Raw genomic sequence first — 25,712 nt, forward strand, 5'->3', positions numbered from 1 at the left:
ATGCGAACACTGAAAGGTCCAGATCCCATCATGAGCCAGATCACAGTACGGGAGGCCATGAGAAATTTCTCTGACCCGAACAAGAAGTGAAAGACACAGCAAAAGTGAATTTTCATTTCTTGTCTGTGGAACATTGAAATACCACATAAAAACCAACAAGGATCAAACCTGAGTCCTTGTGTTAACCGCTGAATCACCCCAAGACTCTTGAACGCCTTAAACCATTTTATGCTACTTACTTCTGACCACCATTTCTGCACCAAATAATACATTTCCTAAGGTAGATTATCAGTAAAACAGCCATCCAAAACTGAATGACAACCAACGTTTGTGTTGTTTTAAGTTTATTTTTTGAAAGGAACATCATATAAGATTCTTCAGCTCTGCTAGTCAGAATAATGGATCTTTTCAATCACAGGCGCCGTGTGACTTCTCGTCTGTGAGCTCTTTGTGATGCCCCGTGCTTTTTTAAGCATCTGTGTCCAGCTTGAGCAGAGATAGACGTTATGGTTGCGAAGAGCACCTAATGGAAAGGCAGGATTTGGTCACAGATGGGGGGTCAAGTGATCTCGCTTCTCTGGAAGGATCTTTCAGATGGTTGTGGTGAGACTAATTGTGATAGCATGCAAAATGGAGGCATTACTTTTATCTTCATTAACAAAGAGACTTTTTCATTTTCAGTTACTTTTTTTCTTGAAGAGTTCTCTACTCTTGCAGCCTCTGATTAAAGCAAAAATGTTGTGTGTGCTTTCGAATTGAGAGGCATGTGGTTGCTTCATGCCTCGATCAACAAAGTAGTGAATGTTGTGGGTGATACATAACCTCATTTCATTAGACAAATGTGTTAAATACTCTGATTTGAAATAACTAATATTATTACTTTGATTAGCTTTTATTTGTCTCTAATTATGTAGTAATCGTGTTAATTTACCAAAGCAAACTGTTGGCACAATGGTTCTCTGGTTCATTTTTCAAACATTTGCAAAGAATAGGTGAATATGCTGTATTTCAACCTGGACCATCATACAGTAAAATGTTGTTTTCCATCATTTACATCTTGTAGAACACAACCTCTTTAGCAGCTTTAGTTTACGTCTAAACTAGAAAACTCTTGGAGGGCTTAAACACGGTCTAATGGGATATCATGTAAGTCTATCAAAGACCAGGTTAACATTACGGAAACAGAAAGCTCATGATCAACTCATTGAAATGGGGTTGTAAACTACACTTTCTATTAGGTTTTGATGACTTTATATCTTCTTCAGCACCGGAAACAGGAGGTTGTGCACCAAAAAAAAGAAAATACTTGTAGAACAAATATGTCTGTGTGATTAAAATCTGAGCTCCCCATTCAAGAAAATTACATTTTGAAAACCCAAACAATTACACATTTGACAGTTTTTATAATCAGTGACAAGCTACATCGGAAGGGTAAATTTATCTACACTGAAGCTATCAGAGAAATTGTACATGTGCCATGCAGGATTATTAATGATGGGAAACAACATTTTGATAAGATATGGGTTGAAGAGAAAAGATTGCGCTCAATCATAGACAAAAAGAGAGCTGAGGCACGTGTAAATAATTTCACAGTCCAATGGTGGAATGTGTTTTGAGGTACTTGTACTTAACTCAAGTATTTCCATTTTCTACTATAACATATTTCGACTGCACTTCATTTCAGAGCTTTTTACATCTCCGCATTTATTTGACAGCTACATTGCAGATTCAGATTTACATACAAATCACGCAATCAGTATATGAAATAAGAAGCATTAAACCGCCAGTATATAAAGTTCTTACAATTAGCTTCATCTCAAACAGCTACAACACTAAAATGCTTCCTACATGTTCATGCATCAGTGATGCTGATTAAATAACATAATTGGTAAGAAGTGTAGGAACCAGGCTTTTATTACTTTGTGTATTTGTTGCTGATAATACTTCTGGACTACATTTTTAATCCAGGACTTTTATTTGTAATTGAGTATTTATACACTGTGGTATTTCTACTTTTACCTTAATAGAGGATCTGAATACTTATTCCACTACTATTCAAATCTGTTTTTACAGAACAATGGAGTTGCTTTTAACAAGTGTTATTATTTTTGCCTTGATTATTTGAGATTATGTGATTCCTGTATGTCTGTTGTGGTTGTTTTGGTATGTTTTTCATTGTGATGTTATCTGTCCCCATTTGTACTTGTATATGAAACTTTTTTTTACTTGCTGCCCATCTTCACCAGGACTCCCTGGCAGAAGAGATATAGTATCTCAATAGGAGCTCTCTGGTTAAATAAAGGATGAATTAGTCCAGCTAGTACAAAAGGAGTTCACTAAAGGCTGGCTCACACTAAAAGATTTTTTCGAATCGTAACAAATTTTGAAAATGTGAGAGACCCACACACATAACGACATGTTATGTGTTATTTAACGATTTGGCCAAAACAGCACACCACACAATAACAGATCACAATCACGAACAACAAGAGTCCTGACTAAAAAAAAACGGAAATCTCGCAAAATCTCTTGCGATCAAACGTGACTTTAGTGTAAACAAACATGGCAGAAGATTAAGCGATGTTGGTTTTTGCACTACTTTTTACTGAAAATTCACGATGGATTCACGAGGATGGATGGATGAAGTCATGGAGACACGTTAAATAAACATTGTGGTGTGACTGTGTCATCGGCTGTCCTCGGGGTTCCCCACACACGACAGGATATCCGATCGAAAATACTGAACATGTTTAATATTTACAATTTGAGATCGGTGAGGCCGGAATGGACTTCTGAGCCAATCAGGGATGTAAAAAACACTCTTAACATACCTCACACCACAGGAATATCTGAAAGGATAATCGTCAAAAAATGGGGCATTGCTGACGATTGTCGGTAAGGGGGGGAATCGGGCCCAAAATCGGCTTGATTCTCGTGTCGTGTGTACCCGGCATTACCCATTGGTTGCTCTTTTAATTCTATTTATGTCTAATTACTTACTCAATTTCTATGTTCAGCACAAGGGAGTAAAATGTCTCCGCTATGCCTTCATCATTATTGCACAATAGTCATTTAATTATATAAACTCGGAAAAAAAAGTTTGGAAACTTGTGTTTGGTGGATTATTTCTCTGTTGTTACAATGATATACTATAGACATATAGACATAATATAGTATAATATATATAATAGGAACTGCAAACCTCTATTCAAGAATGATAATGCTTATTGAAAATAAATATTTTTTTGAAGAGCAACTAGTTTTTCAATTGACGTTATGAAACAATTAACCTCCGGTGAGAGCCGACAGGGTAACTATAGCCAGTTAAAGGTAATATTTGGTCCGATTCAGTCAGCACATCACATTGTGATTGCTGCTCTGAGGGTTCGTGACCTGCTTCCTGTGCCGCTGCTCTCCCCAGACCTCAGCTGGCAGAGCTGAAACGGCAGAGCCACACTGGTAGGTTGTGTGAGAGGACAAGTGGATTTGGCATGCACATCAGAGCGTGATACCCAAGAATTTTGGTCCTATCACATGCCACACACACACAGACACACAGACACACACTCACACAAGTACAACACGCACACAGAGCATTCTTGGTCGTGTAAAATGGATTGTAACACTGGCCGCTGTAATGAAATGATGCCAGCAACCCACAGTATTCCTTTACAGACAAACTCTCTAAAGGTTTCAGTGTACTCTCAGTGTCCAGTGTTGTTACAGCATTAAAAGGAGGTTTTAACATCTGTATTTTTTATAAATAATCTCTGTTTCCTGTTCTTACTATGGAGAGGGGGAACTGTAAGGAAGCTCATTTCCCTTATGTTCAATTTACAGGAATGAGCACAAACAGGTTTACATTGGACAAACTTAAAAGTGGATTTTAGTTTCATTTGACCAAGAAAAAAAATGTTTCAATTAATAGAAAAGGCCTTCTGGTTGTTTTCTAGTCAAACCTTTGAAGGGATTTTGAGCAAAGTGACAAATATCGTCGGGGACAAATTCTTCCAAAATACTCGTTCACTGATTTAGTCTCAGTCGTGTTCATGCATGCTTCAGGGAAATCTGTTCATCTGTGATCTTTCACATTTAGGTGTTGGTGTAACCTGTTTATTGAACACCCAGTAGCAACGCAGAGATTACTCCTTGTGTAACTGTAATGATGCCCCTCTCTTAGCAAACTGACACTAAACCAAAAGGTGCCTTATCTTAAGGACATCGTAGGCGGCCATGACAAGTTAAAATGTTGCATTATCTCAATGCGTTTGTGCCGGTCGGAGGCGAATCATCAAAGACACGAGATCAGCGGTTGGCTATGACATGGTACCTTGTTTATGCACGACTCGGAGTAGCAGGCATCGCGTTAAACTCTCACGACCAACACCATCCTTGCATAAACAAGCAAACTGGTGTTGAGGTTAAAGTGTGACCTCGGGTGACAGTAGAACAGAAAGAGGTGCTTTATTGGTTTTCGGTTGTGTTAAACAGAAGAGGACAGGTGAGCTCTGCTGCGGGGTGATAAGAGCCTCGGGGATGTGCAGACAACAGGTTTCTTAACGCATTGTTTAAGGAGGATAAAGGAGCGCTGTTGCACCTCCGGAGGAGACAACAGCCATCGTCATGGCTTTGTCATGTGCCTTGTAGTTCGTATTTATTTGTTCACATGGCTTCAAATAGTGAGATCGCTCTCATTTGAAGACTTCAGGTTGTCTGTCTTTTGTGCGGTGAATTGTCCACCATCTCTATTGTCCTCCACCTGTTCCTCAGTGATCAAACTACACTCTCTCCTACAGACCTCTATCTCCAGTGTGGCATCACTAGTTTGTTCTGCTTGTGCCAAGTGAAGGTGCTATTGAGGATACACAGAATTCACACTATAATGAGCAGTGACAGGATGTCAACCCCCCCAAGCCGCCGCTGCCACCCCTGCACCCACCTGCACCCATCCAGCTGAGTCTGAATGTTTATGTGATGTCACCTCGCTCGTTTCCACAGAGTTGTTCTCTCTGCTGAGCCGATCGGCCTGTTGATGGTGTTGCAACAAGGAGGCAACATCCACTCTTGTCTGCCCAGCTTCGCCTGATACGACTGATTTGTCTCCTCAGTTTTACCACAGTTGTTGTACCATCGTTTGGTATTTTCCATGTCCACTTTGTCCTCCCTCTGATACCTCTGATCTCCTTGGAAATCCAAAGAGAGCTGCCGTCTCTATGTGGCCTTTGGCTGTGTTTGATCACTGGTTGAGTTATAGATGTCTGCATGACTCATAACTCAGACGCCAGACTCAGATGTCAACATAACATATGTTGTTTTCCCCGCTCCCCTACCACACGTTGTGTGTGAATAGAGTACGTGGTGATGTAGGAAAGACTAACATCGTTGCGGGGTATCTTGTGCTCTATACAGCAGACGTTTCCAGGCTTTTTTTTCATCAAAATTAAACAATATCCACTTGAGATCAACCAAAAGAGTGATTTTCTCTCCGCTTTGTTTCATTTTTAAGGATTTTTGCAGCTAGAAGAGGTAAAAGATTTCAGTAGGTAACAAAAGAAAAAGAAAAATATGACAAAAAATTGTGTAACAGATCTTTTATTCGGTTATTATCCCGTCGGTCCTCAGATTCAGGGTTGGGAACCACTGCCTCTCTAAAGCAGTGGTTTTCAAAGTGGGGTCTGGAGACCCCCAGGAGTCCTTGAGGGGGTCCACAGCAAAAGGAGGAATCATTTATTTTCACTATAATTCCATCCGTAAATAACACAATGACTATTTTGGTTGTGGGTTTGTCTATAATAAAACATCTAAAAGCAAAAATCCTATCAGATGGGGGACCCTGGGACAAAATCTTATCAAATGGGGGTCCGTAATTTGTGACAGTTTAGGGATCCTTGATGTGAAAAGGTTTGGGATCCACTGCTCTAAAGCACCATTTCAAAAAAGGGTCTGTAATACTGAATTGTTTAAGAGTCTTTATGGTTGTAAGAAACGGAGTTATTAAATTTTCCAGACTAGCTGCCTCGCCTTTGCTGACCTTATTTTATTATGCCTCTGTGTTTCTTATATATGTACTGTATAGAGCCAGCTAGGAGGAGGCTGAACAGTGGGAGTTCAGGCAAGGTTCACACGTAGGCTAACTTGTTCCAAATGAGTGTGAGGAATGCTCCTTGCTCTCCTTATTAACCAAACATCACCTTGTCAGACCCTACATGCCTGTTCAGAGCTCCTCCCTGCGCCACACATAATGAGATGAATATCTCAGATCAGCTTTCTTTAGTTAAAGTTACAACACTAAGTAAGCGTCTCCTCCTAAGAGCACATTTTATACGCTCTCTCTCTATCGTGATAAAATGATTCCCATAAGGAAGTGATTACACATTTGGGTGATTCTGAGCAGATGTGAAAATATCTCAACAAGTTAACAAGGCTGTGGTGGAAGTGCAGATCTTGTCACTGTTGTAGCAGCGTGCCGCAGCAGTATATAGAGGTTAACTATGAGGGGATGGAAGATGATGGAAAAACAATTGTTTGTACTTTTTGAGGCTTTATGCACTCAGAAACTTCCTCCTTGAAATCTTTGGGTCACAGTTTATCACTGTGTTGTTACACGCAGGCAGATTTCACATGCAACACTTTCAAATTTCAACAGGCCAGCCATCTTGGGAGAGAATAAGTAGCTTATGATTCATGTGTTGGGTGCAGATGTTAGATAATTTTTGAAAACAGAATTTGCCTTCAGCATTAATGTGCCCACCAAATGGAAAAAGGCTTCAGGAAACTACTGAATTAGATTCATGAAGTTCTTTTATTTTTTATAGTTAAAGGCCAGCAGGGTTTGTAAGACTGCAGGAGTTTTTTTTAACCCATTTGTGCCCAAAACTAAAATTTGTATTTTCCATCGGTGGCAGTGTTCTCTGGGCTTGCATAAGCACAAATGGGAAGAAATTTTCAAAATCAAAAAAGTGGGTTTTTCTCATTATACTATATCCAGTCTTTGGGCACATGATGGGACTACTGTTTTTGCCCAAATACTAGATATAGTATGATAAGAAGATGGCCGTATCTCCCAAACTACAAGGAACTCAATCAAGTATTCGGTATCTATGAATTCATAACAAGTTGAATGTCAAAGATATGCACACATATGCAGTGTAAAAAATATATTTCATATGGAAAACATTTCATAAACACAATGTTGGTGTTTTTTTCCGCATTTTTCAAAAATCCTGACTTTGACTATTATTAAAAGTGTGATTTTTCATGTGATCTAAACATTGATCTAATCATAGTTGTACTGTTAGATACTTGCCCAAAGTATGTCCGAACCAAATTTCAAGACTTTTGACCAATCACAACAAATTTTTCCTTATCATACTAACTAACTAATTAAGAACTAAATTGTGTACCATACCTGCTTAACATCCTGTTTTTTAGACTCCAGTGTTTTATATATTTCAGTCTATCTTCTCCCCTTTAAACAGGGGCCAAATTTGAAAACAAAAAATTGTGTGTGTGTATATATATATATATATTTTATTTATTTTTTACAGTACGCAGACAATGCAGAACAAAGGTCTATCAGCACAGACATCTTTCAGAAAGTGGATTGTCTGTTGTAAAAACATATAATTTAAACATATTCTGCACATTATTCAGTAAAGACAAAAAGTGTTTGATTGCATTCAACACTCCCCCCTCACTTACTAAAAAAAAAAGCACAATTTAAATACAGTAAAAAATAATGTTTATATACACTTAATGCCTGTGCTTCTCGCCTTTGTTCAGCTCAGACAAAGATAAAGCCTGAATTGGTGATGCCTCTCATCAAAGGTGTTTTCTCTTTGTGCTCCTCAATGTGAATAGCTAAACGTTGTGTATAGAGAAAATACATGTAGATAGGAGAGAGGGGGGAAGTGTTCACCTACAAGCAAAAAAGAAACTTTGGTAATTGCCATAACACAAATAATGAGAGGCTATGTAGGAAAGTGTTTGAAGAGCGGTCCTGATCAAGATAAGATTGGAGACAGTATCATGAGAGAGAGAGAGAGAGAGAGAGAGAGAGAGGAAGTGTTTTTCTGTCTGCTGCATGCAGCTGAAAGGAAACTTAAGTGACAGAGTTACTTATATGAGCCAGACGCTGAGCCGAAACCCTGCAGAAACAACCAGGCTAAATGGAGTTTAGGGTGTGATGAGGACGAGTGGAATTCAGACTCCACTTGTGGTCAGATAAGACAGAAAGGTAATGCCCAATGTGGCTTTTTTTCTCCACATAAATCAATTGATTGAAAAAGTGGAACAGTAGTCGCCCACTAGTGGACATGGTGCCACAACAGTATTAATACACAAACACTAAAAAAAAATATATGAAAATATAGACCAACTACAGGCCTTTGCAAAATTGAAATCAACTGTTTATGCTGCAGTGTTGACCTCCTGTTTTTTTTGTTCTTAATGAAAGTAACACATTTAAAGAAGAGGCTGTAATTGTTCTATTCAGCTCCTCTGGATTCAGTTCATTGCAAAGCTGAAGTTATCATAAATTTAAGCAGGATTTTAAATTCATCATCTGGCCTCTTTTGAAAATATCCTTGAACAGTGGTGTTACATCAAGAAAAATTTGAACGCAAACAAACAAACAAGTGTATAATAAAATGCCATTCAAGCTCTGCAATAAATGCTGCCTTTGTTGAGCTTGTGTAGTGTGATGCTGTCATTCAGCTGGAAAGAAAGTGGATGGTTTTGGTTTTAAAGGTTGTTGTAGTTCATGTCCACCTCCTGCATGCCTGTGTGGAAAAAAAGAAAATATGGTAACTGATCTATAGTATACTTAACTTTTTATTGCAACAGCACAATACTAGATCAATATTCTTGAAATACCTAAAAAACAAACAAAAACATTTCATTTCATAATCATGTAAAACGGTGCATTCAGCTGTAAAGTCCATGGTTTTGGTTTTAAAAGGTTGTGGTAGAGGCATTCATGTCCACCTCCCGCATGCCTGTGTGGAAAAAAGGATAATATGGTAACTGATCTTTAGTACACTTTTTATTGCAACAGCACAATATCAATATTCTTGAAATACTTCAAAACAAACATTTAATTTCATAATCATGTAAAACGGTGCAACATTTCTCTGCAAAGACTCTTTTTCTTTTTGGGTGTAATTATCAACAGCTGCGTATCAAATGAATAACAGGCTAATAATGATTAGGATAACAGAGGCCAGACCTGATGCTGGTGAACCAATGCAGACAATATTATAGCTTTATTTGCGTGTCTGTGTGATTTAAAAAAACAAAAACATACCTGTTGTATAGCTTCAGTGAACTGTGTGCGTAAAAAAAGACCCATGTTTTTTTTCCATGTGAGAAATGTGCCATTGTTTGGCTTCCACATGATTGATGCTTGACTTAATCCAGTGCTCTTTGCTTCTTCCCAGGAGGCTGAGTCGGTCTCTTTGTGCTCTGCTGTCCCATGTGAAGCACACCAAAGCTGGAGACTGAGGGTCAGAGCTGTTCGGCAGGCTACCAGATCCTTCCCACCGGCACATCTGCATGTGAAATCGCCATTTCACCCCTCCACACTCCCTAATTGTTGCAAAAATTATTTGTGAAATTGCCTTCCACCAGGAGTGTTTTCCACGGCAATTGTCACACAATTTTATATGCACGGTGGGCCCACAGAGTTGACACACGCACCTCATGCTTTTTCTGCCATATGTGCTCCTTTTATTCCACTTTAATAGTAGAAAATTATTATTATTATTTTTTTTTTAACAATTACCTTTAAGCAATTATACTCTTATACTTGGAGGGTATAAGTCAACCTGTTGTCATCAATAGAAGGGTCGATCCAAATGTTGTAATTACCACCAGAGCTTTATAGGAGCGATTTAGATGTTCATGCTGCGCACATTGACTTAATTGAAAGGTTAACAAGCTGAAAGCATCTTATATAGTCCAACCTTCAGCATGCAGGCTGCTTTTGTCCATTCACACACCAACAGCAGCAACTCCTGATTGTTATTATGGGGCCGTGATTTTTTTATTCACATGAAGCTATGTGTGATGCACATATGGAGGAATAACTTCGGACATATATATATTCACACTCGGGAAGTTTTATGGAACCGGATGGTGAATTAATTCATTTTTTCTAAATATGATTTTTAATCGGAATTTAATGATTTATCTGCTGACAATATTAACTATTATTACCAACTTGCAATTTTTTTTTTAAAATTAAATTATTTGTTTGAATTTCGTTGCCATATAGAAGCAGATTTTAAACTATATATTTTTTTAATTTGTTTACTTTCTTCTTATATCAATCAAAAAAAGAAAGAAAATAAGTGATAATTTTAAAATAATTAATATTCCCCCAGGTTGGAGCATGCTGAATGTCAGGGAAAGCAGACCCATTTTTGACTTTATAGAATAACATTTAGATATAATAACATTTTGAAATGCTTTTTCTGGTGTATGTGGTCTCATGAGAGAGGCAGCAGTGAATTAAAAGTGGAGAGTGTGTGTCTGTGATTGGTCGGTGCTCTGCTGGCTAAACCCACTCTCTTTCATCCATAAAAGAAAGGCCAGGCAGCCTATGGGAGCGCTCCTCTGTCTCCTCCTACGACATGCACCAAAGTTGTCCACTTAAACTACTTCCAACCAGCCAGCAGACATTATACTGAACCCAAAACTACACCAAGGGGAAAAAAGAATAACATTTATTCCTCCAACTCAGATAACACAACTTTAAGCGCTCCATTTTTTGCAGACGTCCCTGTGTAAAAGGGATTTATATTTTATTTGTAGCAGCTGTTATTTTTTTTTAATATATATATTTATATATATTTTGGCACGTTCATCGAGGAGAGCATCACTTATTTTTCCCCTGGTGGAAGAAGGGCTCGTCCAGTTGGGATTTGGGATTTGACAGCAGACTGAGCATCATATTGATCATTTTTGAAGACATCCCGTTTTTTGACTTTGGACTGGAGTCCGTTTTGTGGTTCGTCCAACCGGCCAGATGATGGCTGCACTACCAGGAACGATGCCTCGGATGATGCGCCCTGCTCCGGGCCAAAACTACCCGAGAACCGGCTTCCCTCTGGAAGGTAAGAGACATCACAACAACCTGTCTGTGTTTCATGTGTTTGAACTTGTGCTGCATGTGTGACAAAACTCATCAGTCCTCCACTCTGTCAGCGTGATATAGTCTCACACATGCTGGGAAATAAAAAAAGGTGCATGGGTGAACAAATGCGACCTCCAGTCAGTGATGATTAAAGTTAACAACCTGAATCAGAAGTGAATTATAGTTGCAGAACAGCTCGTGCCACAACCTTTTTAAATACATTATACTACGTGTGTTTTTATTCAGCCTAATATTATAATATTTTTATTAATTTATGTGAATAGAATATATTTATTTGTAAGTGATTATTTGTGTTTAAACATATCTCAGTAATTACAACTTATTATATAGAATCACTCTGAAATATTTGTATGAAATGCAATTTTTATTTTCTTATTTTATGTTTTTTGATGCTTTATATAGAGACTTGTATTAATAATAATTATAGGCCCAGAAAATGTTTTTATTTTGTATTATTCTTTGTACTCAAATTTAAACCAGCTTGACATTAATTTATCTCCATAATACTTGAGATGACAGAATAAACAGCTGTTTATTATTATTATTATTATTATTATTATTATTTTAAGAGACATTTATATTAGTCCAGCTTCATTTGTTAGACACACACACACACCAAAAAAAAAAAAAAAAAAAAAGCAATCTAATTGGTAATTTTTTTTTCTGAAAAACTTCGATGCCCACACTCAAGTCGTCTGAACATATGGGGCGGAAAAAAAGATCACTTTGTATTTGCATGCATTTATGGGAACAGTTTTCCCATTACAGCCCAGTTCGTGCTCAAGTGCTCTGGACTGAAATGTACAAAAACCACGTAGCTCGCGAGTTCCTCGAGCCGAGGGGATTTGTTCAAGTGTCCTGCTGCTGCAAATGGCAATAACACACACACACACAGCAAAGAGACGACTCAAAGGATCACATCAATATTTGTACAGCATGACTAGGAATAATCAAGGTCTGGAAGTGTCGCCCTCTTTAGTGTCTCTTGAATGTGAAATTGGATGCTGAAGTGTCCTCGGATACACAGAAACTGACGCTGGATGAATCTGGCACGACGCGCTCTTGAAAATGTCTAATATGATAATGTGCGTAAACTGCGCACCATTAAAAAGTCAGTAACACAGCAAACAACGCCACTGTTCAACAGGAGCTGAATCATATTGAATCATCTGTTCCCATTACAGTATTTGTATGTTTTTATATGTATTAAACTAGTTTTCCAGTGGTGTTAAATATGTCGTTTATATAGTGTCGTTCAGACCTTTTAATGGTTGTTCTCTATAATATTACCATTAATGCATATTTTACAGTTTTGTCTTTTATTTTCAGTATCTGTTTTGTAGCCTACATTTTCTTAGGATCACAGTTTTTGTTCATTTCTAAAAAAAAATGCCTCTCCATCTATAGCTCACAGTGAAGTGGACATGTTAAAGAACAGGTTGTTGTCGTTTGTTTTGTTTTTGAGACTTTGTTGTTGTTTATTATTGTGTGTATAGTGTCCACTCCTCTGGGCCAGGGCAGAGTGAACCAGCTCGGCGGTGTGTTCATCAACGGGAGGCCGCTGCCAAACCACATCCGACACAAGATAGTGGAGATGGCCCACCACGGGATCAGACCTTGCGTCATCTCGCGACAACTCAGAGTCTCTCACGGATGCGTCTCCAAGATCCTCTGCAGATACCAGGAGACCGGATCCATCCGTCCAGGAGCCATAGGAGGCAGCAAGCCCAGGGTGAGTGGAGGTCCATGAACACACCTGGGTCTGTGGGGGGTCACTGCTGGACACCTGAGTGAGCTCAAACCTGCATGTTGTATTACAACACAATGGAGGTGCACGATCAATGCATTAATCAATTTACACTATCTGTTTATATCATGTTTATTTTTGTTTATAACTTATTTTGTAAATTGTATATTGGTAGAATCTCAATTTTTTTTATTCTTATTTTATTCTAACGTTTTTATCTATTATTTTGTTATTATTATACTGTTTGACTTGCACCAACAAAACCAAAGCAAATTCCTAGTGTATACCTCATACACCTGGCAATAAACACCATTCTGATTCTGATTCTGATTCTGATTCTGATCAAGACCAGACATCAAGACTTTTTTTTTTGTAACTCTAACTTTATCTAACCAGTGACTTATGGCTCCTAAAATGTGTAATTATATTTACATTACAGCCCACCTGTAACATCCTTACTGATCTTATAACAAACTTTGCAGCTGATATTTTGTTCTTCTTAAATAATAATATAAGAAATAATAATAATAAATAATCTACAAAAAAAGAAAGAAATTAAAAACACTGAGAAACCAATTCCTATAATTTCAATTTTATAGTCTATGTGCTCAGGATTGATTGATTATTGTATATATTTAATACTAAATAAAGGGCATCTGTTTTCATTATAGTATTTGTATTTGTTTAAATTATATGTATTAAACTAGTTTTCCAGTGGTGTTAAATATTTCGTTTATATTATTATTCATCTCTAAAAAATGCCTCTCAATTAAAACTGAAATTTCTTCCCTTTACACACCATTTCCAACCTAAAGCAGGTGGCAACTCCTGACGTGGAGAAGCGGATCGAGGAGTACAAGAGAGAAAACCCCGGCATGTTCAGCTGGGAGATCCGGGATAAGCTGCTGAAGGACGGGGTGTGCGACAGAAGCACAGTTCCTTCAGGTGAGGCTTCATCTGGTAAGCTGCACTTTTTTTTTTTCCTTATTACGAGCGAACACTGCAGCATCACTTCTGAGCATCACTTTGAATCCAACATGTTTTAAGCCCGTTACTGATAATAATAACATGTTTGAGTGTAGCAGGAAGCACACCTACAGCTGTGTGTGACCCAGAAAAAAATATCACTCTATTGGGAAAATGTGCCTTTAGTGTCGATAGTTAATTTTCATTGTTGCATTTATTTATAGTTTTATTTTTCCTTTAATAATATAGAATTTTATTTTTTATGTAAAACTTTTCCTGTGCTTTTTTTTTTTTTTTTTTTGTCCTAAAAAAATGTATGATAGGATTACATATGGTTCTTTTATGGGTTTTAGAGCTAATCACCCATTTACCTTTTTGTTGCCATTAGTGAGCTCCATCAGCCGCGTTTTGAGGGCCCGATTTGGCAAAAAAGATGACGAGGATGACTGTGATAAGAAGGATGAAGATGGAGAAAAGAAAACAAAGCATAGCATCGATGGCATCCTCGGTGATAAATGTAAGTTAACAGCAGAAACTATATGGCCCTTTTGCATATGTCTGAAATAACAAATTATCATTATTATTATTATTATTATTATTATTATTATTATTAGGGTAAATTACAGCCTTGTAAGCAGGGACTTTACTTTCCTCTTGGGAAATAGTCCCACATCCTATCTGCAGCTAAACGCAGAGAATTTATTCCTGCTTTTAACTCCGAGCCAGCAGTTGTTCATTCACTCAATTATTTATGAGAGCCTTGGCAGAAGGTATTTAACTGCAGAAAATTAATTTGTGTAGCGAATTCCTCCTCATTCATTCATTCAGTCATTTAACGACCTCTAAACGACAGCTGACAGTTGACCCATTTCACAATCGATGTCAGCTCGCTGACATTTCACCACTTGTCAGTTAAAGTGGAAATCAATGTTCATATTATTATTTGCTCTATCAGTAATTAGCTGCGAGGAGGGGAGAATAAAGCTTTGACGCAGGTATTCGCTCTCAGTGTTTATCAATAGTATTTATAAGCTTTATAATAGCCTTAAATGTAGTGTGGTGTATAATATCTTTGAAGCATATTTTATATATATTTTTTACAAATCAAATATAATAGTACACTTGATAAATAACGCATGGGGGAGTTTGGAAGGAATAACTTTAAATTAGAAAATGTGAGATTTAATTTAATTTTACGAGATGAAATTAGGTAATAAGAAGGAATTACTTTAAATTAGAAGATTTGTCTTATTCTAAGTTATTTGATTTTACAAGATGAAATCCTGATTTTATTGTCATATATTATTTTATTGTCACATTATGTTTAGTTCTTCACTGTTTTTTTTGCTCTGGAGTGAAAAAAATGCTTTCAAAACGGCTCTTTTGATGATCAAATATGAGTGAATGGGAGTTTAGATAAGAGTTCACAAAAAGCCTCCCCTTTTTTTATCCTCAAAAAACACACTTGCCAAAAAATTTTCAAACTTGAAGATGAACTTCACGAGCAAACCCTCCTCATCCATTGAGCCTTTTCTAGAGGAAGAGTCCGAGGTACAAAAGCAAATCCTGGAAAGCAGGAGAGTATGTGGACTCCTCCATTCTCATTCAAACACATCGGGTAAAAGAGAGAGAAAACTTTGGACAAAGGGCGAGCAGAGACATAAAAGGAGATGAATTATTCAGTGCGCCCCGCTGCTAGATAGTTTTGTAATTTTATATAATGGAGAAGAATCAGTTGATAGCGTGAAAACGGTCCTTTTTCCTTCACACCACTAACGCAGTAATGTTAGGAGAAAAAAAATGTCACAATTTTTGGTGGAAATGTTTCAAGTGTCCATATAGATGGTTTGTAAAAGCTGCTGGCTATAAATGAGCTGCTCGTTACGCACAAATGTGCCGCGTAAAAACTGTGCGTAATGTGATATAGTTTGACTTGTAAAGTGTTAACTACATTATAGAATAGAATAGAGACTTTATTGTCATTGTCATGGAAAAAAACGAAAAACAGTTTAGCAGCTCTTGGCAGTAAAAGCAAACATTAATCAATCAATCAGTCAATCAATCAAAATGTATTTGTATAGCCCTTTACAATAACCAAAAGGTACCCAAAGTGCTTTACATTAACATCAAGAAATAACAGGAATAAAATCACAACATATCATAAAATCATAAAAAGGTGCATAAAAAGCACAGGAAAAATGTCACTGCATGGGCTACTAGGTATTAAAAAGCCAATCTAAATAAAAAAATATTGAGTTTAGATTTAAAAAGTACTAGGTCAGTGAGAGTGCGTATATCATATTAAAAGCAAACATAAAAACATTCAAATCAAAATGTAGACAAATAAATGGATCATAAAGTGTCATAAGGTGCCATGATTATGGTTCAGCAGCTAGTGTTAACTACATTATCATTGCATTATTATACTGACTGTCTACTGTTGGTACAGCATATCTACATAATGTTCCTGCTTCTGTTTTTTTTTTCTTGTGTTTTAAATTGGGACTCAATTACGTTTCTATAAAAAGAGACGCACCCTGCATGTGTGCGTAAAGCAGTTTATTCTACCGGCATCCGGATGGCACTTAATAATGTTAATACTTATTAGAGTAAGCGCTGGAGACGCTGGTTGCTGAATAGGTGTCTGTGTTCGTGCCGGGTGTAATAGCTCCTAGGCATGGTAAGAAATGTATTTATCCCCAATCAGCCGCTCACTCTGCGAGTCTGAAGCGCAGCTCTTATGTGGAGAGGGGTTTTAAAGCAGATTAAATACAGCCTTTTATTTCTTTTCACTTTCATCTCTGAGCGGAGCTCACAGTGGCTCGCCCAGGGCACAAAATTCATGAGATTTTTTTTTTTTGTCGTTTACTTATCCAGATTTTTAAGACTTTATTTATTTATCTATTTGTTTATTAGGCCCCTTGTATTTGATTTTCTCAGAAGGTTACATCACGGATTTATCCCAGCTCTAATCTAGCTTTATTGAACGTGTATTCAAACTGCTAAACCATATTACAATATTGTAAATTTCATTTTGTTGCTGGGAGTCAACTGTTATATTTCTGAGACGGATGTAGTGGGAAGCTATACACCAACCAAACTTAGCTGTATATATGATCCGAAATTAATAATAATAATTATAATAATAATAATAATAATAAATGTATTTTTATAGCACTTCTCAAAACAGATGTTACAAAGTGCTTCACAAGACAATAAAAGCAGATAAATAAAGTAAAAGATATGGTTACTGCTAAGACAGAACACCACAGAACATATCAATAATAATAGAAGTGGTAAAATGGTAGGACAAGTTGATAAAACAAATATACAGTATATATACATAAATGTGTATAAATGTACACATGCGTCCAGAAACGGATATATACATACATATATTTATACCATTCAACTTATAGGAATGCTATCCTAAGAAAAAAATGTGTTTTCAAAAGTTTTTTAAAAGAGGATACAGAGTTAGATGATCGTATCTTTTTAGGAAGTGCATTCTAGAATCTCTATAGGAAGTGCATTCTAGAATCTCTATAGGACGTTCATTCAGGAGTTTGGGAGAATATAGTTCCACCTTTTCACGCTGCTGTATATTGGCTCTTTTTTATTCTGATAATTGTTGATCACCTGAGTGGAGAGCTTGTTCTGTTTTGCGCAGAAATTATTTGTTGGGCACTTTAATTTGTCATATGCGTCTTTTTAAATTCTGTGCCAAAGTTTAATTACGCGCAAGGAATTTGGGGAAAATGTTGCGCCACATCTGTGCAAACTTGGACATCCTTTTGTTTTTGCGCCACACCGCTCAGAGAGAGAGAAGAAGGTGAATCATCTGCCACACTAACACAAACCAACCTGACCGTCACATGAGCTGCAGACAGGAGATGGACACTTCAGCAAATCGCAGGATTACCTGCAGGTCCTCAATCTAATTAAACAGATGTCAGGTGGGATTATTTCCGAGCATCAGAGAGAGGAAGTGACAGAGAGGTGTGAGGATGTCACACAGACCAAAGATACAGGTTAGGGTTGGCTAAAAGGAGGCTAAATATATATATATATATATTTAGTGGAATGAATGTGATGCGTAAATCATGACCTATACACTTTGTTTGAAACATAATTGTCTCTAGATTTTCCTTTTTTCAATTTCTGTTTTTTAGTGTGTTCATTTACTTTATACATCAACCAATTATGCAAAAAAATATGTTTTTCTTTTTTAGTTGGCATAGGTGATAGCTATCTGTAGTCTTTCTCTACTGTTTGTAATAAACATGATGACATGTTTCTGGGAGCATATACAACAGCTGCTCAATAATACTATAAATAATATCAACATTGGATAAAATAGTGAGCACATTAGTTATTTTAAATTACATTTAGTTCATTAGCTGTGAGGTAACTGCAGTTATCTCAGTCAGTATAGGCTTCTATTGGTGTAACAAATTAATATTTTAATGGGCTAAAATCATAGTTTTCGTTGACACTGAGTAGACCTGTTCATTTTTTTTTCTCCAGTCATCCATTTTTGCACTACAATAATTAAGGCTTAAGATGAAAAAATAAAATAAAGAAACACAAAAAGAATATTCCTGCTGTTAGTAAGGATAAACTGGGCCTATAGTGATGAAAAGTGTGAAAATCTGCCCCCCCCCTCCCCCCCCATACCATGCGCTCCACGTCACAAACACGCACGGATACGCACGCACACACACACACACACACACACACACACACACACACACACACACACACACGCACACACACACACACACTCCTTTAGCGCACGCACGCGCAGCCAGTCTCTAAGTGTATGGTAATATAATGTAGCTATATTTCGGGTCTAAAGCCGTGCTGAATGAGAAGGACAGGGGAATGAAGCGAGAGACCACTTCAAACAAATCCATCTGGAACAGTGTGTGAGAGAGATTCAGTGAAAGTATGGGGAAGTTATTTAGCTATTAATAACGTTTTTTCCTCAGGCATTGAGAGTGACTCCATCTGCACTTTCTCGCAGCTATTTGGCTGGGTGGAAATTGAGGGAGACCCAAATGTTGGGCAGAGATAACATACCCATCATAGCCCAGACCCTGCGCTGTGCTTCACTGCATTAAACTCGGATTAACCTCCATGTCCCTGCAGCCACTCCAGCCACATTTCACTGGAATTTACATCGGTAGGCCTACATTTCTCCTTATAGAGGGGCAGGAGCTGAAAGACACCACATTAAATACAAATAAAAAATAAAAATAACAATGTATAATAATAATAACAATAACTCATAATAATTTATAACAATATAATATAATAATAATAATCTTAGGGCTGTTTTTTTATATAAGAATTAATATTATAATATTATATTAAATAATACATATATAATATATATAAAAAAAATTATAATATTAAATTAATAATAAATATTGTTTTTTGGACATTTCCATTTTAAAAATACAAATTCATAGAGCCAAGTGTGTTTTACACTTTGCTCAAATATTTTAGTTAATAAAAATAAAAATAATAACGCATATAATTTATAATAATAATAATAATAAACATAATAACTCATAATAATTTATAATAATAATAACAATAACTCAATAATTTATAACAATGTAATACAATAATAATAATCTTAGGGCTGCTTGTTATATAACAATTCATATAATAATAAACATAGTTTTGTTTTGGACATTTCCATGTTAAAAATAAATATTTATAGAGCCAAATGTGTTTTACACTTTGCTCATATATTTTAGTTTCTTCTGCACCTTTAGCTGTCATACCATCTGGGTATTCAATAAAGTTTTTGTTTTGTTTTAAGATGATGTTTAGTTGTCATAGGTGATAGCTATCTGTAGTCTTTCTCTAATGATTGTAATAAACAGTGGCATGATGACATGTCTCTGGGAGCATACAACAGCTGCTCAATAATACTAGAAATAATAACAACATTGGATTAAATAGTGAGCACATTAGTTATTTTAAATTGAGGTAACTGCAGTATCTCAGTCAGTATAGGCCTCTATTGGTGTAACAAATTTATAATTTAATGGGCTAAAATCATAGTTTTTGTTGACACTCTGGGCAGAATAGACCTGTTCATTTTTTTTTCTCCATTCATCCATTTTGCACTACAATAATTAAGGCTTAAGATGAAAAAATAAAATAAAATTCCACCTGAGAGAAATGGTGACATAATATTCAAATATCTCTACAATATTTAAGGCTTAAAGATGAGAGAAAAATGTATTCAAAATTCAAAAATGGTGGTCTAATTGGTCGTTTAATGACCCATTGAGATGTTTTATGGTGAAGAGCTATACTACCAGTGTAACAAATTAGCCTATTGGTTCCAGCAAGGTAACATGAAGCAAACCGTGCAACATAATAACATGAAGTCCATTGCTTATATGAGTAATGAGTAATGCATCAATTTGAAGGAGTGCAGTTTAAGCTTGTAGGCCTACCACACTGCAGAGAGTGTCAGCAGCTTTAAGTGTCTGCAGCATTAGGGCTAAATAAGAAAAAAAATGGAGTAGGCTTAAATTCATTCTGTGCTGGCATTTGACTTTGATCACATCAGAAATATTCATGGAAGCACAAACACTGGCTCTGCCACCATTATCCAGGCTGACAGTGATACCTCTCAAGGCTGTCTATTAATTAAAGTGGCTCTTACCATGTGGGACGACTCCCTATCTGGGCACAAAAATGGTTTTTCCATCTCTTGTGGGGCTCTTGAAAAGGGGGCAATCTTTCCTCTCCAGCTTCTTGTGGGAAATTTAAAAGTGTACAGAGGAAGACATGGGGATTTCTAGCTCATTTATAAAGACGAGTTTATAATCCTTTCCTGCTTAATAACTTAAAAGGATTCAATTTCTCCCCTCATTTATGGGGTTATGATCACACATTGTTAAGTGCAGATAGTAGCATTTCAAGGTTAACATTTCCTGCTCTAAAATATCAGAATATAAGCTGTAAGCCCATAGGTGCCCTTTGTTTAGCCTGCAAATTCCCCCCACAAATGCTGATAGGCCCATTCTAGATGTTGTTACTATTAATGTGATAACAAGGACGAAGCAGATGAAGACCAAGTTGATAAGATGCCTCTATATGCCACAGAGCATTTTTTTTTTTTAAATGATATGATATTTAATTATAGCATATAATTTCACCATCGAGAATTAAAGTCAGTAGGCTTACTCAGACTCTGAGGATTGGATGTCTGGTTGGGGGTCTCAAACCATACGAGACAAATTAAAGAGGAAGCGTTGCCCTGCAGGTATCCTGTCACAACAGTAGGCTGCTTCAGCATGTCTCTCATTTCTCTCTGTGTTTTATTCCGCCAATTTTCACTATGGAGCTCCAGGATCCTGCCTGCAGGGCTGGAGTCCTAAATAAATAGAAAATCCACATTTCTCATCTTTTTTTCTCTTTGCTTAAGTTTGACTGCCTCCTTCCTCTCTCTCTCTCTCTTTCTTTCTCTTTCTCTCTTTCTCTCACACACAATATATAGCCTTCTCCTGTGCATCACACATTCATGTCAACAGGTGGGGGTATCAGTAACAAAATTGTACCTTTTTTTACGTAGCTGAATTTTGTGTAACTTCATTTTTTTGGTTTTATTTGCCACATAATTTGTTCTTGTTGTGATTCATCTCAAAAGTATGGATGATCTAAATAGCTCTGATATAATTTTTAAACTTCAGTTTATTCTAAATTTAATGCTTCAAGAGGCAAATTAGTTATGTGGTATTTTTTTTACTCATTTTTATTTAATTATATTTGTGGTGGTGTTTTTGTTGAAATAGGGTCAATGTTTTGGGAAATATTTTTAGTGTTGACAGTTGATATTCTTGGAAATATTTCTTCTATTCTTTTCTTTTTACCTTATATATTAACTATTGTTTTTGTGGCAAATATCATCAACAACTCCAATTTCAACATCAGATATTGTGCTCTACACAGGCATACACTGCAGACTCTCCAGTCCTTTACAATGTCATTTTTTTTTCAATCAAGGATAAATTATTATTATTATTATTATTATTATTATTATTATTATTATTATTATTATTATTATTATTAGTAGTAGTAGTAGTAGTATTTTAATTTTATTTTAATATTATTATTACACATTTTGATATTAATATCATTATTATTTTACCATTTTATTATTATTAGTAGTAGTAGTATTGTTTTTACTATTTTAATATTATTATTATACAATTTTGATATTAATATCATTATTATTTTACCATTTTATTATTATTTATTATTATTATTATTATTATTATTATTATTATTATTAATATTAATAATATCATTATTAATTTACCATTTTATTATTATTATTATTACCACGTTAGTGTTACCAGCCTACTGACATCGCACCTCAAACATTTACATTTCCACTTGAGGCGTTTAATGTATTCCCCAAATTGCCATCGCTTTGTAAGCAGTGCTGTTTAATTGGCTGGAAGAAGATGAATGAGGCTGACAGGAATCAGCTGTCCACAGATTCCCCTGTGAGTCTGACTCGGAAATCATAACCTGACCGGCTTTTCCTCCTCTGAAACCAGCTCGTTGAACTTGTCACATCTAATTAGGGTGTTAAAACGCACCGAGTGCATCGGTGGGAAACAGTAGGTGGTTGGTCCAGGGCAGCCAATAAGGCCTTTTTGGGTCAGATGGTGGAGGTGGAGGAGGAGGGTGATGCTGCTGGTGTTGAATTGGACCGCTGCGGGGTTTTATTTTCTAAGCAGGCCTTTTTTTCCGCTATTACTTCAATTATGGCCATCCAGCAGGCTAAACAGGGCGGCCTGCATGGACTGTAGCCTTGCTTTAATTAGGTATGAAATTAATTAGAGCAGACATCTATTAAAGACTTTTAAGTTTGGCTAATTTTTTTTTTCTGCATAGAGTTTAAAGGTATAACAGTGGATTAATGGCTTACAGCCAAAATTACATTTTATTGCATCCCATCATTTCTGCCTGTCTAACAGGTGTCAGGCAATCTTTGAATTTACAGACTCAGAAGAGAAAAATAATATCTTCATATTAATTTTCTCTGTTTTTTCACCTCAACAGTATTTTGATATTAAAAAAAAAAAAATTAAATCTAAATATTTTTATCTACAATTTCTGCTAATTATTGATGCTATATATAAATATATGGATGCGCATTTTAATTTTGTAAACAACTTTTTAACTTCTTGTGCTGCTTGAGTTATAACCTTATACACCTCCTGTGCAAATGTGAAAATGCAATTGTCTTCGATTCCCATTTTAAGAGGCCGCATTCTCCTTTTATTGAATACTTTTTTTTTTACTTGTATTGGTACAAAAAAAGCCCTGTGATGTCTGACAGCCTACTCTCACCATTGTTAGATGAACAGCCACTAGAAAAGGACGAGAGAAAGAAGAGGGAGGAGAAAAGGCCCTTCTGTTATTTTCTGTCTTGAGACTTGCTGCATAGGCTATTCAGGCGAGTTGATGAACTCCTCCAAAAAGTTTATTAAGGGGCTGAAAACAATAAGAACTAAAGCCTTTGGGTGCCTGGGCAGACAGTTTATAAACTAGCTGCTATTGTGCCTCAAAGGCAGATGCATGAATACTTTTGAATAGGGGCCTTCAAACTGACACGATCAGGCTGGACAGCAGCAGTTTTAAAGGGAGCGAGGGTGCTTCTGCTGCAGCTCAGATCTCTGCCTCTTTCTGCATTAATGTACATCTGCAAAGAAAAGAGGGAGGAGGAGGAGGAGCCGGGCACTGTCTGTCATGGCCACGCTGGTTTTCCCCCTAGGGCTTTACACTATATGTGTGCTTAAAAAAAACTTTAAAGAAGATATATGTGTTTGGGTAAACGAGCACTTTTCTTAGACTTTTCTCTGAGGAAATTATAGGTTATAGAAACAGATGTATATTTGGTGAAATGCAAGCCACAGAAAGTCTGTCTTGTGAATCATCATAAAAGCAGATAGTTTAACACCTTGCATCCTATTTTCTCTTACTACTAATGTTATATTTTGGGTGTGGAAATTGCACAACCTGTGTGTGACAATTCCTGTTCCTGCACTGAATTCCAAACAAAACACTTTCAAATATGATCATTTATGCACCCAAAAAGGAGACAGAAAAGCAAGGCAGAAAACTGTTGTGTGTGCTTTGCAGACGTGGATTCACTGTTGATTTTTTTTTTGAATGGGGCACACTGGCTACGCGCACTCAAGAAGATACATTATTCCCCTCCTTTTCAGTAAACAATAGACTGTCACTCTTTATCCCTCTTCCCTCCTCTGTCCCTCCCTCTCCAGCTTTCTCTTTTAGTCCTCTCCGTCTCTGGCTCTGTGCCTCACTACATCAGAGGGAGTCCAGTGATTTGTGACCCCAGCAACCCACACTTAATCTCGCTAAAGAGGGGGAGCATCCAGTTTGCAGCTTGGCGGGCCCCAAATAGACCAAGCCTGCTCTGGCAGGTGTCAACATTAGCAAACAATTGGTCCCCGGTCCCATGCCCCGTACCCCAGCGCGACACTGAACCTAAACTATTTGAGGCGCGCTGAAAGGAGCCACATAATAGGGAATGTGGAGAGGGAGGAGAGGAGGGGGAGGACAAGGGAGAGATTACACTCTCAGACAGCTATTAGCAGGGATGAGGCTTTTCTAAACAAACAAAAAAAAAAAAAAGAAGAAGACGATCAATACTGTGTTAGTTTACCAAGTGGAGCCATCATTGTGGCTTTGGAGTATTTATTTTCTGCTCCATTGTTTTTCTCGACTTCTCAAACGTCTGTGGGTCGTATTGGCAATCCAATTTAGTTTGCAGGGGGGTCCCGGGGAGGCCTGTTTCTTCTCCCGGGCAGTTGTGTGTGTTAGTTGCGGATTTCGCTTGCAGTGGGCAGTTTCATTCATAGATTTGGTGTTGTAATGAATCCTGATTGGTGAGTATTACCTTGGATAGTGGACGCCGACTGGGGCTGTCCGGAGGGAAAACAACACTCAGGGATGACAGAGCTCTGCTTAGCCCTGCGGGATTGCAGTCCCTCTACTTCATTAGTGTCTTAGCGAAAAGAGCAGAGGAAATGGGAAGAAGAACGAGTTGACATGTGGACTGCTGCTGCTCTCGAGTGGATATGTGTCTTGACAAGAGGGCCAATGTTTTTTTAAAAGGCCATTTATTTATCTCTCACTGCTGATTCCCGGCCATGCCACGAGGAGAGACAAGTGTTCTCAGCGGGGGGAGATTAGTTTCAAAGGTTTTAATGGGAAAAAACCTATAGTTATTTGACAGAAATCTCATTTAATTGCTTTGAGATGTCCTCTTGGACCTCTTTCCTCCTGGCAACAACCAGTTCAATTCAGGTAACATCCACTAAAACAGTCATTAGAGAAGCTGCCATCATTTTGCTGCAATAAACAAGCGTAATTAACTGACCTCTTGACCTCTAGAGACAATGCTGCCTGTTGTCAGAAAGCACCAATAACAATGTCAACGAGCTATAAAATGATTCTGAGCACGACGGAGAGGAGAAGCCCCAAACATAGACTGATCAGGCTGTAGGTAAAATGTAATGTGGAGTCTTTGTTTTTGTCTCGACTAGGTGCATCGCCAAAGGGGACAGACTGTTTTTCAGAGTAATTTCAGCTTTAAGCAGTATCTAATTAACCATGTAATTCCACAAATCGTCGTCATTTTGCCTAATAAGTTATCTACCAAACAACATAAATGTTGTTGTCGGCTGTCAGATAATGTCAAACAATGACAAAGGCCTGTTAATTTGTGTAATTCTTCAGTATATTTATGTAGGCCATATCGGTCAGGAGACAAGT

General features: G+C 37.1%; 1 protein-coding gene across 4 annotated transcripts in view; it reads left to right on the forward strand.

The window, feature by feature from the left end:
* The first annotated feature begins 10,604 nt into the window (after nt 1-10,604).
* pax7a (paired box 7a) overlaps nt 10,605-25,712 on the forward strand; it is a 51,350-nt gene continuing 36,242 nt past the window's right edge. Inside the window, exons 1-4 of one of the 4 annotated variants that reach the window (XM_037780734.1) lie at nt 10,607-11,114; nt 12,652-12,887; nt 13,718-13,847; nt 14,257-14,385. In XM_037780734.1, the coding sequence (XP_037636662.1) occupies nt 11,027-11,114; nt 12,652-12,887; nt 13,718-13,847; nt 14,257-14,385 (583 nt within the window). In that variant the 5' untranslated portion in view covers nt 10,607-11,026. Of the gene's footprint in view, nt 11,115-12,651; nt 12,888-13,717; nt 13,863-14,256; nt 14,386-25,712 lie in introns of all 4 variants that reach the window. The other 3 variants (XM_037780726.1, XM_037780741.1, XM_037780748.1) reach the window with 3 other exon arrangements.

This window comes from Sebastes umbrosus, chromosome 1, assembly GCF_015220745.1.
Source record: "Sebastes umbrosus isolate fSebUmb1 chromosome 1, fSebUmb1.pri, whole genome shotgun sequence".
NCBI classification, from domain to species: domain Eukaryota; kingdom Metazoa; phylum Chordata; class Actinopteri; order Perciformes; family Sebastidae; genus Sebastes; species Sebastes umbrosus.